The sequence below is a fragment of the Silene latifolia genome, chromosome 10, assembly GCF_048544455.1.
Source record: "Silene latifolia isolate original U9 population chromosome 10, ASM4854445v1, whole genome shotgun sequence".
Taxonomy (NCBI): domain Eukaryota; kingdom Viridiplantae; phylum Streptophyta; class Magnoliopsida; order Caryophyllales; family Caryophyllaceae; genus Silene; species Silene latifolia.
Genome location: NC_133535.1, coordinates 5,556,811 through 5,570,140, shown reverse-complemented (window position 1 = coordinate 5,570,140; position 13,330 = coordinate 5,556,811). Strand labels below are relative to the sequence as shown.

At 37.6% G+C, this 13,330-nt stretch overlaps 2 protein-coding genes across 2 annotated transcripts; one reads left to right on the top strand and one right to left on the bottom strand.

Annotated features, from left to right (window-relative positions):
• Positions 1–2,522: 2,522 nt before the first annotated feature.
• Positions 2,523–9,254, top strand: LOC141604850 (DIS3-like exonuclease 2). Its single transcript, XM_074423393.1, has 7 exons — positions 2,523–3,097; positions 3,631–3,971; positions 4,097–4,150; positions 4,245–4,313; positions 5,774–7,969; positions 8,133–8,204; positions 8,435–9,254. The coding sequence occupies exons 1-7, from the start codon at positions 2,962–2,964 to the stop codon at positions 8,801–8,803; spliced, it is 3,237 nt and encodes a 1,078-aa protein (XP_074279494.1). The 5' UTR covers positions 2,523–2,961; the 3' UTR covers positions 8,804–9,254.
• A 649-nt stretch (positions 9,255–9,903) lies between these two features.
• LOC141604849 (uncharacterized) lies at positions 9,904–12,215 on the bottom strand. The gene is made up of 2 exons (XM_074423392.1): positions 12,079–12,215; positions 9,904–10,422 (listed from the first exon to the last, which is right to left on the bottom strand). The coding sequence occupies exons 1-2, from the start codon at positions 12,126–12,128 to the stop codon at positions 10,173–10,175; spliced, it is 300 nt and encodes a 99-aa protein (XP_074279493.1). The 5' UTR covers positions 12,129–12,215; the 3' UTR covers positions 9,904–10,172.
• Positions 12,216–13,330: the final 1,115 nt, after the last annotated feature.

The following is a 13,330-nucleotide window of genomic DNA, read 5'->3' as shown; positions in this document are numbered from 1 at the left end:
AAGGTAGGGTGATTATATAATTATAAATAAGAGTTAACCCACGTATATATTAATCTTTTTTTTAAAGAGATATTTTAATAATATGTAAATAAATCATTAGACATATAATGTAAACATTTAACGCTTATAATGTTTTTTTTTTTGCATTATAAATAAGTTAATTACCCCGTTGCAACGCACGGGCATTCAAACTAGTCCTTTAATATTATAGATTTATAGATATAAGTGCATTAAATTAATTTATAGATAAATGATTTAAATTAATGTCATGTAATAATAAATTGATAATTCATGTCACATTAATTCGGCATGTCACATTAAAAATATGCAACATCAAATTTAACAAATGGTTTTTTCACATTTACGGAGGTGAATTCGATCATAATGCATCTTGTATAGAGCTTAAGATGATCAACTTGTTAGCAACGGTTTATGGTCCATCGTCAAGAGGTGTAAAAATATCATCAATGAGGTCGATTGGGATATAAGACTGAATAACATACGTATCGGGAATAAGATAATCGAGTTAGTGACTGATTAGCGATTATGGCGTCCATTCCTCTACCAAAATCACTATCTTTGATCATCCTTCCTCAAAACGCCGTTCAATTTTTCGAGAAGATATTCGTGGAGTCGCTTCTCCTCGGATTGTTGTTAATTAATTAGTTTATCTTTTGGGGTTTAATCCCCTTTTTATACCAAAAAAAAAAAAACAAAGTAAATTCAAAATTATTATTAGCCTAATACGTTCATGTATTTGGTTTATTTAACAAAGATGTTGGCAATGATTATCAATTAACTCTAAATTTCTAAAAGAAAATTTACTTAAATTTTAAGATTTTTTGATAACTGCTGCCACATATAATCCATTGAACTGTTACCAAATAGAGTTTTCCTTAAAAACTATTACCAACCTATTTGGTTCGGATAACAAATCACTACCACATCAGGACGAACTTCCAATTTGTGCTTGATAAGACCAGACACTCTCATCCGTCATACACCTTAACCACACATTTCTCTCTTTAACCTAACTTCTAACCCATCAATTTTTTTTTAGAACTTAGAACTAAACTAGTTAATCAGAAATTCCTCCTATTCCTTAAACTTATTCCCCAAATTCAATCCCAAATTAGGTTTAACTTTTAATCTCATTCCTCAAATGAGTTCGAATTCGAAGTGCCTTAATTGTTATCTCATTGACCACATTCACATCCTTATATACCTTCAGTTGTCTAAGTAGGCTACTAGTTTCCGTAAGCTTCTTATGTTTGCTCTTGCAAATGTGCAACCTCACACTTATTCATCATCAAAACACAATGGAAAACATTTTTCCCAACATCAACTAATTTATTGTATTTTTCTGCCACCTCATTTGCACTTCATCACACGAACAAAAATACTCACATCCACGCCATCAATAAAGCAACTAGAACCCAAAAATCAGATTTAATTGCCTTGTAATTTCTCTCAAAACAGCCCCCACCTTCGACATTGCTACAACAATCGAAAGAAAATACTCAGAATAAACAATCACAAACCCTAATTTGAAAACATAAAGAGTTAAATCTAATAGAGTTGAGAAAAGAGAGAAAAAAGATTAACGAAGTAGAGTTTACCTCAGCGAGTAGTGAGATGAATACCAAAGTAGAGAGAGAATAATAATTGAAATGGATGAACTTGAAAATTAAAGGTGGGACAAAGATTAATAGAGTGGCTTGAGTGTAGTGGAGTGCGGGAGTGCCTCAAAGCGTTGCAATGACAACGAATTGAGAGGTCCCGGGTTCGACTCCCTACACGGGAGTGCTGCGGTTACCTGTCATCCTAAAGGATGTCTTACATGGCACACGTGGTTTGCAGGGTATTGCATGTGCCCGGGGGGATTCAACCCCTCGTCACCAAAAAAAAAAAAAAAGTGGGAAGTTAACCTCCTCATATGTCCTCTCTCTCTCCTCAAATGGGAAAACCCCAATTATTGCACAAACCCTCCCAACAAATGTGGGTCCTCTATTTGTAGGAAGGTCCCCAAAGAAAAAGTAAGGTGTTTTGAGTTGTTTTTGTTGGGGAGACTCCCAAATTTTTGGGTGTAAATTAATATTGTTGGGGAACCTTATTATTGCATAGATATAAATATAAACTGGAATCGTTTTTTAAAATAATGCTGAAAAATAAAATAATTACCGTTTCGGGTCAGAATAAAAGTTAATTGTCGAAATGGTGACCACCTAGGATAGGAACACCCAAACCTAAAAAAAAAATAACCCCAACCATATACCCCATATCCATCATCATTTTCACCCAACTTCATTCTAACCCCACCACCATTACCACCACTACCACCATTGCGGATGCTCTTAAAGTTAATTGTCGAAATGGTGTCCACCTAGGATAGGGTAAATGAAAAAGTTAGTGGAAAATGAGGTGAATGAACAAGAGAAAGAAAGAGAAAATATGAGGAGTCTCACCAAGTCACCATTGCGGATGCTCTTAAAACCCGAAATTTAGGTGACGAAACCAAACCAACCCGTGGCTAAACCGATAATATCATTTGTTCCAATCCGAAACTGACAATCTATAAATATTTGGCCTCCACGATCTTCGTCTTCTCCCTCGACGCTTCACCTCCCTCTCTTTCTCTCTCTTCTTTATTACTCAACAAATAATCGGACTTTACTTTTTCCCTAACTACTTTAAATTCATTCAATTAGGGTTTCTCATATTCTTTCCTTCCCAATTTAATCTTCCTTTTCTTGGGAATTCTTCCTTGATTATTTTTACTTCCGAGGAAGATTTCCCCAATTTCAATTCACCAATTTTATCGTTATATATATTGATTGATTGGTCGAATTTTAGGTATAGAATTCAATTTTTTAAATACCGTTGAGCGATTTCAATTTTTTAGGGTTCTTAGTTTTCAGTTCCAATTTGGGGTTTTTTCGCGGAAATTGAAGTAATTTAGTTATGGGGTTAACGGTTTTTGAACACCAAAATCATCATCATCAGCAACAACAGCAGCAATCTGGTGGTGAATTTGATAAGAAGAAGAAACAACGTCGATCTACGCGTCGTTCCAAGCCGAATTCTTCTCCTTTTAATGGTATAATTACTTCACTTACTGATTTCTTTTTAAATTGTTTATGTTTTAGGTTTTGCGATAATGTTTTTGTTAAGCTTGGATTGTTACTGTTATAATGAAGTTGTTTGTAATTTGACTGTAATATTTCGTAATTTTTTGTAATTACTCTGCTCCGTTCCAGTCAATAGTTATCTTTGTTTGATATCCGCTCCCAAGAAAATAAAAAAAACAATATATAACTATCTATTGGGATGGAGGAAGTATCTATGTAAGACCTTTTTATGCGTCAGGAGGCGGTTACGGTCTTATAGGTTATTTTGTGTACAATGTTTGTTTTGGGTGATTCAAGCCTGGTGTTTGTGTTTATACAAATTCTTGTGTGAGATGGTGTACAGAAAATTGCGTAAGCGTGGTTTTACGTGTAAACCCTCGGGTTTTAGACTCCAATAGGGTTTAAAGCTGTCGTCTTTTGCTAGTGCGTGGATGTTGTAATTAGCTTATTGAAAACTGTTGGATCCAAAGTGAATAGTGAAGTTAAGTGTTCGGTTTTCTAGGATCAGCATCAACGGAAATAGCTGGTCAATATCAAGCAACACCTCAAATTTTCCAAAATAGCCACTTATCAATTGGTTCATCATCAAAGCAATATACCCCGAACCAAGCTTCTAATATCGGGTTTAATTCCATTCCTTCAACTCATATAAATGGACAAGGAGCGCCAAGGAACCCTAATTTTACGGCTTTCTCAAAGTCGGCTCGGATGTCAAATACGTTTGAAGAGTTTGTGGGACAAGATGAGCAAGATTTTGTTCCACCTTACCTTGTAAATGGGTCTAGCAAGCGGAAGTGTTTTGAAGCTCACTGGTCTGTGGATGCGGTTAAAGAGGCATTGCAGGTTGGTTAAGAACCAATAAATTAAATACAGATCACCTCACCATTGTTTACGTTGATCATGTATTTTTCCTTGTTTCTTAAAATCTTATATTTATTTATTATCTTTCTTTGTTTCCCCTAATTCAGAGAGGTGAGGTCTTCCAAGCGCAACTTCGTGTGAATGCACATAATCGAATGGAGGTTTGTGTTTTTTCTAGGTGTATTTTTCATTGTTGATTTCTGTCTGCATTTAGTGATAGATAATGACCCTCTTTTCTGCTTCCTTTATGGGTAGGCTTATTGCACAATTGATGGCGTCCCGACAGATATTCTAATAAGTGGTGTCCCTAGGCAAAATCGAGCAGTAAGTTTCGTGGCACTATTTTTTTCTTTGCTTCTTTTGATATTCTTATGTAATCTTGTCCGGTGAAGTTTGTGAAAACATGCTTTATAAAACACAAGTTAGACTACAAACATAAGTTGTGACTTTTGTTGAAGCTATAGAGGCAGTGACGTAGTAGTTCTTATGGTAATTGTTAACATGCCGAATTTGTTGGCTTGGTCGGTGGTGGATCCCGAAAAAGATTGTTATGGTGTTCTTTGAAATGGTTTACATATATAATTATTATGCAAAAAGTTAATAGACAAAAGCGCCTTTTCTGGAATACTTTTTAAACTTTTTACATAAATTTTTATTCAAAAAGGCTCTTCATATGAACATGTTTTTTAAATCTCATACCAGAAGTCAATTTTGAGAAAAATACATGTCAATTACTGGGGAATACAAATTATGAATGGACTTCTCTTCCTACTTGGAATATCTAGGCAAGAATATAGATCATTCATAGTAGGAGGATGGAAATTTTTTGTAAGGTACTTCGTCCCATTCTCTGGATGGTTCTACTATTCCTTTTGAGCATATTCACTGAAAGCTTCCACTTTCCTATTTGGGATACTAATTAGACACTAAATGACAACGCTGCCCCTACAATCCAGACACACTCCTACCAGTCTCATCCCAACCACACCCTAGCCCAGGCCATACCTACCACTCATCCATCCTAGAGGCCTTTACACACCTTCCATGTTCCGACCCATCACAAAAACAACCATGCCCAAGCTCGGACACCACTCAACCCACCGGAATCCAACCTCAGTCCACCTCTTGCCCCACCTCCCGGAACCCAACTTCAATCCAACTCCTTACCCCCCCCCCCCCTCTCTTCTTCCCACCATCGAAGACCCCATCACCATCCATCAGCCACCTCTAAACCCCATTTCAGTCACCATCCACCTTGAAAATCCCACCATAACCACCGCTAACCTTAGTAGATCTGCATGAAAATGGGTGGGAGAGAACTAGATCTGCGCGAGTAGATTGGGTGAGTTTTAGATCCGCATGGTGGTTTAGTGTCGTCTGGTGTAGCCGAGTGGTTGGTGACTGGTGTATGTGAGTGTGGACAGGTGGTGGAGTGGTTGATGGGTAAATCATGTGGAGTTGGGTGAAGGTAGCTGAGGTGAGGGTAACGTAGTTAGTAGATTCCTTAAATTTCCTCCCTTCTAAAAGTTGGAACCTTCCAAAGAATAGGAGGGAGTATATAAATTTTTAAAAAAATGGTTTTGAAAAAAAAACTTTTTTGTTATTTAACTCATTACTTGCATATTTAAGAAATTTCAGTACAAATTATAGGTAACATAGACGAAAGAATTTAGCTTCACTGGTCCTTGGGTTTGGAAGCCTTCGACATTGATAAGCTCGATGGGTGTGCAGCATTTATAGTACTGCTTACTGCACCTTTTTGTTGATGAATAATTTTCACGCAGGTTGAAGGAGATGTTGTTGCTGTTAAGGTCGATCCTCCTCAGCTATGGAGTAAAATGAAAGGATCAGGTGGTTCCAGCCACAGCCCTCCTTTAGAGGCTGAACAGATTCCTGTTGCAATTGATTTAACCAATGAGAAGTTAAAGGGAAAGTATACGTTTGATATAGAATCTGGCTTAGTGACTTCAACAAATTGTTCCCTTTTCAATGAGAATGGATTTCATGATATTAATGGTGATTTATCGGATATGATTCATGCTAATGGGCACAGTTACCCTTGTTTAGATCCTTTAGGTGAAAATTTCCATCCTGGACGAAATGATGTCCTGGATCCAGTTGAGAGATTGTGCCAGGCTGTTGTTTCTATGCCATCTAAAAGACCAACTGGTAAGATAGTTGCAATTGTTGAACCTTCCTCCCGTAGACAGACGATTGTGGGTTTTCTGAACGCGAAGGGGTGGTTTAATAACAGCGAGGGTTTTGCTAAACAGAACAAAAAGGGTATTAACTTGCCGCTTCAATCCAGCTGTGGTTACATTCATCTTATTCCATCTGACCCAAAACTCCCAAAGATGATTGTCACTGTGAAATCCTTGCCATTTGATATTAGGAAAAGATTGGATGTTGGGGATGCATCAGTAGAGAAAGAACTTATTGCCGCACGAATTGAAGATTGGGCCGAAGAAAGTTTGCTTCCACAAGCCTGTGTAGTGTGCACATTTGGACGTGGTGGTGAAGTGGAACCTCGAATTTCTGCGATTCTTTTTGAGTATGGAATTACTTCTTCTGAGTTTTCTCTCGAGTCTCTATCTTGCTTGCCAGATGAGTTATGGCGAGTCCCGCCTTCAGAATTAGAGTGTCGAAGAGATATTAGAAATCTCTGTGTATTTACTATTGATCCTTCGACGGCCACAGATCTAGATGATGCCCTCTCAGTTGAAAAGACATCGAATGGGATCTATAGAATTGGGGTTCATATTGCCGATGTGTCCTATTTTGTGCAACCAGAGACGGCTTTGGATACAGAAGCTCAAGTTCGATCGACCAGTGTTTATATGTTAAAACGTAAATTATCCATGTTGCCTGCTCTGCTTTCTGAAAAATTGGGTTCCCTTATTCCAGGAGTTGATAGGCTCACCTTTTCAATCTTTTGGGATATTGATGTTTCCGGAAATATCTTAGACCGATGGGTCAGTCGTACAGTGATTAGATCTTGTTGCAAGTTGTCTTATGAACATGCGCAAGACATGATTGAAGGTCGTATCGATATAGACAGGTTGAACACTTGTGAAAGTGGCTTCCCTCAGCTACATGGCAGTTTTGGTTGGCATGATGTTTTTCAGTCTGTGAAAATGCTTAATGAAATATCTAAGGCTTTGAAAGAACGCAGATTTAACAGTGGTGCTTTGCGACTTGACAATGCCAAGGTTGCTTTTTTGCTTGACGAATTTGGAGATCCCTATGATTGCAACCTTTGTGAGCGGAAAGACGCTAATTTTCTCGTGGAGGAGTTTATGCTTTTAGCCAATAGGACGGCTGCTGAAGTTATATCTACGGCTTTCCCAAAGAATGCTTTGTTGCGAAAGCACCCAAAACCTAACGAGCGTAAGCTTAAAGAATTTGAAGTATTTTGCCAGAAACATGGGTTTGAACTGGATGCTTCTTCATCAGGCAGCTTGAATAGATCACTTGAGAAGATCAAAGAAAAGCTCAAGGATGATCCCGTTTTATATGACATACTTATAAACTATGCTACTAAGCCAATGCAATTGGCCAAATATTTTTGTACTGGAGATATAGCAGTGGGTGATGATGATTGGGGTCATTATGCCCTTGCTGCTCCTCTCTACACACACTTCACGTCACCATTACGTCGATATCCCGATATTTTAGTACATCGGGCTCTAACGGCTGCTATAGAGGCGGAGCAGGAACACTTGAAGCATCAGAGCAAACTCAACAAAGCTAAATTGACAGGGTATGACAGATGCTTTACAGGGATAAAATCCAATGAAGTGGATTCACAATCGGTTGAGACCCTGAATGCTCTATCATCTGCAGCTGTGAAGTATAGATTACCATGCACTGAGGCACTCTCAGATGTAGCCTCTTATTGCAATCAAAAGAAATTGGCGAGTCGGCAAGTTAAGGATGCTATAGATCGATTGTATATGTGGGACTTGCTAAGGAATAAAGAGGTATGAAAAAATGAATGATTAACATATGATTTAGTTACACGCCTCTTCATTGAAAGGGGTGCATCATATCAATTATCATCAAGCGCATATAAATCTGTTTGCACTGGTAAACATGACGTACTCACTTTTTTATTTAACTACGTTTGTTTGACTATATCTGCAGATCTTTTTGTCGGAAGCAAGAGTATTGGGTATAGGCCCAAGGTTTATGTCCGTCTACATCCAGAAGCTAGCGGTATGCTTGTTTAATCTTGATATATATCCCTCTGTTTTTCGATTTCTTCTTAGTCTTTCACTTCTGGCTCCAAGTAGGGTTGGGAGAGGGAAAAAAAAGGAAAATGGGTATTTGTTGCTCAAGATTTCAATTATCGTGTTCCTAAAATTCTTAGTTGGAAAAGTCAATGAAACAAATTGAGTACATGATTCATTAGGTTTCTGATGTTTCTAATCAACAATCATTTACAGATTGAGAGGCGTATATATTATGATGAAGTTGATGGCTTGATAGCGGAATGGCTCGAGTTAACTTCGACCCTCGTGCTCAATTATGTTCCTTACAAACGTTTCCAACGTGGATCGAACATGAGTAGTAGATACAAAGCTTTAGATGAAGTAGCATTCATGGAGAGTCCATATAGGTCAGAACCAGAACCCGGCGAGTCAAGCCAGCACTTAGACCGCACTAATAGTTCCGGCCTTGTGATTGAACCTTCTGTATTCCCTATCACCATCCATGTCCTGTCAACAATCCCGGTTGCACTCCATGCTGTTGGCGGGGACGATGGACCCCTCGATATTGCTGCCCGGCTGTACGTGACTTCATATACCAGGTGAACTTTGACGGTCATCAATTCAGAGTTCTGAAGTTCTGACCCTCTTTCATAGTAATACCAGTGGTCTTCTGTAGATAGTTGAAGTCACTGTATAGCATAGTGAAGATGTCTACCAAAGTGGTCGATAAATTCACTTTAATTTCTGTTTGAACATCTATGATGAGCTGTATCAGGCTGTGGCAAAGAGGGTAAATTTTCTGGCTGTTTTAGTGGTTTTAGTGGCCGTTTCACAAAAAAAGCCACTCGGTTCAGGGTTTGGTCGAGTTTTTTTTATTGGCCGACCCTGTGCTGACGGCCTGGGTTTTTACTCCCTTCTAACTACAGCTCTGTTTTATTTTCTTCTGTTGCAGTCCAAATGTATTTTTTCAGATTTTGGTCTGCATTATTCGATTTCAAGTTTGACAATTAGTAAAGATAAAGTTGCCATCTTCTGGCTGTTGGCTTCCTCAAAATTTGCTTTTAGCTTAGTAGTTAAGCCTTCGGCTGTCAGTGAAGCGCTTAAAAGTGTAGACGGCAACTGGATTTGCCCTTGTTGGAGCAGGTATGAGTATGAGTGTATGACTAATGTCGCCCGACATTCGTGGTCCTCGGCAACGAGACAATCTAGGTGCAGTTACGCCACAAGAGCGTAAAAATAAAAGGGAAAGAGCGAGCCAAACAAGCTTGATTCAGTGAAGATTTTTCTATACCTTGGTGATCGATCCGCCCAAGAAATCAAGTAAGCTGATAACTGATAAGAAGGGATAAAACCCCTGAGATTACTCATCTCTAAGTATTTATATTTTCTTATAAACGTATTGTTCAAATAACATTTGTTCTATCGCTCACCATATAGACAATCAAGTTAAAGTGTACCTTAATACACTAAATTTTTTGAAGTAAAACAGATTTACATTTACAAAAATGCTTTTGAAAAAACTTTGAACACCTATCACGATTAAATGAAGGATAATATTCACTTTGATCAAGGTTTTAAATAGGTTATTATAAAATCATTTCATATATAGTCTACACTCTACATGTCCATTTTTTAACCTGAAAGCTCACACATACCAAGTTTAAGACATGACCGATGAACAACATCGTAGCAGTAACGGCAGCAAACATGTAAATAACAAATGGATTTAAGATAAATGATGCATCCGCAATCATCAAAATTTCAGCATGATTATCTACTCTTACTGGAAAGTGAACCCTCGTTCTTAATTTGACTGGTAGAATTGGTACAAAAGTAAGATTAGGACAACTTCACAGAACAATCCGTAGGCAATTCCTAAACAATTTCATACAAGGCTGACTCTTCAAATTTTTAAAACACGGATTATTGCTGGTCTGAGAAAAAAAGCAACAGGTAGCAACAAGTATCGCCTTCATTCCAGCACCACAGTGTCACCGGCAGAATCCTGAAAATCCTGAGATTCTACGGCGGCATTTTGTTCTTCCAAAAGCTTCTGTTGACGCTCTGCGTGTTCTCTCTCACAAGCACTGATACCCATTATGATGTCCAGCATCGTCCCTGTTGTACCAAAGAAAACTAGAGGCGCCAATGATTTTCTCTTAATTCCGACTGGAATTGCCACCAGAGCACCCAATACCGAGAAAACCCATGTCCCTAGGGCACTACACAAGTAAATGTAAACAATGAGAATCGTCTAGTTCAACAAACAAAATGATCTCAACCAAAACCATCAAGTGCACGTGTCAGTGCGAAAACGACTTGAGATGAAGTCTTAAACTGAGATTTAATACCGAGTACCTATAACTAACACCTCATAGTTTAATTACTTCTTTCATCCACTCATTCCATTTATCTTACCCTCATCTGGTTGAAGATCGCATTTAAAATTTTTTCATTATTACGCTTTGACACTTCACTTGTACCAAGTATAAGACGTTCATAAAAAAAATGAGGACAATATAAATGAGATGGAAGAAGTAGATTATGTATACATATGCTACCTACACTTGTAACGAGATTATATTGTCGAATAACTATTAGCTACATCTAAGGTTGCAAGGAAGGCGCTAAACATAAAAAAGTGTAAGGTTTGAAAATGGCTAATTATGGAAGCATACATCATTGCTAATCACATTCATGATTCAACTCACTATAAATAAAATGTCTGCTTCATCTCAGTCAGAGGGAGAAACAAGTTTTACACCATAACATCACCATCATGAGTTAAACATTGTGCCAAAATTACACAAACACAAGGTCCATTTGACTTAGACGGTAAACTTGACCGTTAATTTATCCATATATGGACAATGTAAAACTGGTTGCATTTGATTAATCAAAACAACATCTCATGTTGTGATTGTTGTGACATTGAAGATGGTATACTCCTTAAGAAAATATCGGTTAAAAATTGACATCAAATGACCACCGCTGTTTGTAAATCAATTTACATTCAAACTGGTTAAAGTTCACATGACCGTTGGTGAAACATGAAATATGGCGGACATTTTTTACGAGAAATAAACCGACAAATTAACAGTACCCTCCAGCTTCACATAGCATCATGACTAGACAAATGCTAAACCCATCCGCGCATTTTCCAAATCTAATCCCACTCCCCAGGGCCGTCAAATAAATTAGAGAGACTCGGTTTAAAAGACCGGTTGAGGTCAAGGTAATTGAAAAACTTATTTTTTGTAGTAGATGGTACTCGAACATGGACATTTAGCTAGCAAATTAGACCCTTAAAGGTTTGACCCCTGGTTCTGAGAAATGACCAATTTCATAACTCTCCCAGAAATGCATATAATTCATAGACCGGAAGACGTGTTTTGTAGGCAGATCTATTGGAAACTAAGCAATAAACAAGAAACCCAAACACATCAGATATACATTTTTGTCTAAAATTATAAATTGCAATCCAAAGCTGGAAAATTTGTCCAATAGAGAGTAAATTGACCATGACAGATACCTGGATAAACCCATCAAGGACCAGTTTCGCAATCGAAAACGCAAATCAATCAACATTACATTGATAAAATTATAGCTAATTAAGGGATTTCTTAGCAATTCATGATGAAATTACTGGCAATATGATAAACCCTAGATAATCCATGTACCCATTTGGGCATTTTCAATTTCACATAGGATAGGAGTATGAAAGATGCACTTTTGATGATTCTTGGACATAATTTATGTGTAGTTATATGCAATAAAGGCATGAAAAAGGGTAAATCAGTTGAAATTATTAACACAAATTTGAAGATCGTAGAGCATAAAAGAAATGTTGAAAATAATAGAGAAAGAAAGAGACAGACTTGGAGATAGAACAGTCTTCAAGGTGCTTAACTTCTTCTTTTCCTGCCATTTTTTTATTCTCCTTCTCTCTTCCTGATCAGGTTTTTGGCCAAGAATTCTTAATTTAGGTGAGTTTTATGTTTTGAACTCGGGGATTTTAGACTTGGAAAAGCGGTTAATCGGGTGGGATGCGGTCGAGTCGGTTTGGGTTTGGGTTCGGGTCTTTTCGGGTTTGCAAGCATTCACGATCCTAGCGCGTCATTTTGAAATCGGATCAACTTTGAATGTGTTGTTAATTATTAACAAGTTACTCGTATTTAGGATAATGGTCATTACACGATAACAATGTTCGAGTTATATCACAAGGTTGGGGTATGTTCGAAAATAGAGCCGATAGGGGTCGGGTCAATTTTACACAGTCATTTACCACAACTGTCGAACACACGGTTCCAAACATCTTGAGATGTTTTTAAAGTCGATGACCTTTCACTTACTGGCAAATTATCCTCTAAGACGGTTAAATATATCCATGTGGGATAAATAAGGAAGAAGTATAATATATGGGGAAAAACCAAAAGATTTGCGTATATACTCATGTGTGATGATATTTTTATGCAATTTATTTTTGCAGTACGATTTTTACTCATCATAGTACTTTTTACCCCAAATTTCCCATTTACCTACCCTTAACTAAAAACTTCAAACTTAATTCTCTGTACTTCTCTCTATTGTTAAATCCATTACTTTCTTCAACCTCTTTCAAATTCTTCAATTATGAACGACAATTCGAGTATAGACAAGGTATTTAAATTATTAGTCCATTATTAATAATTAAATTCACTCTTTTATTTAGTTTTGTTCTTTTTTAATTAGGGTTAAATGTTACGAAAGGGGTAATTCATTAGTCAATTACGATTGTGTTATACTGCGTTATCCATTACGTAGTTGTATGTCACCGGAGACGTGGGCATATAGTCGCATGTGGTGTGGTTGTTGGTGGGTCGATGCCGGTGGTAGATGTATTACGTTTAATAGATTCATTACGTACTGCGTTTAAAAAAAAAAAGAAAAAAAAAGAGGAAATTCGCAAAACCCAAAGCTGTGTGCCTTGTGACTTTGTGTAGCACAGAGAAATGAAATGTACTTTGTAGTACACACAAAGGCAGACAAGTAGGCAACTAACAAACTGATCAACACCAACCCCTACGCACTCACGTAAACGACCCATCCACACATGACCCAACTATGTACCCCACCGTCGGCGACCAGTAC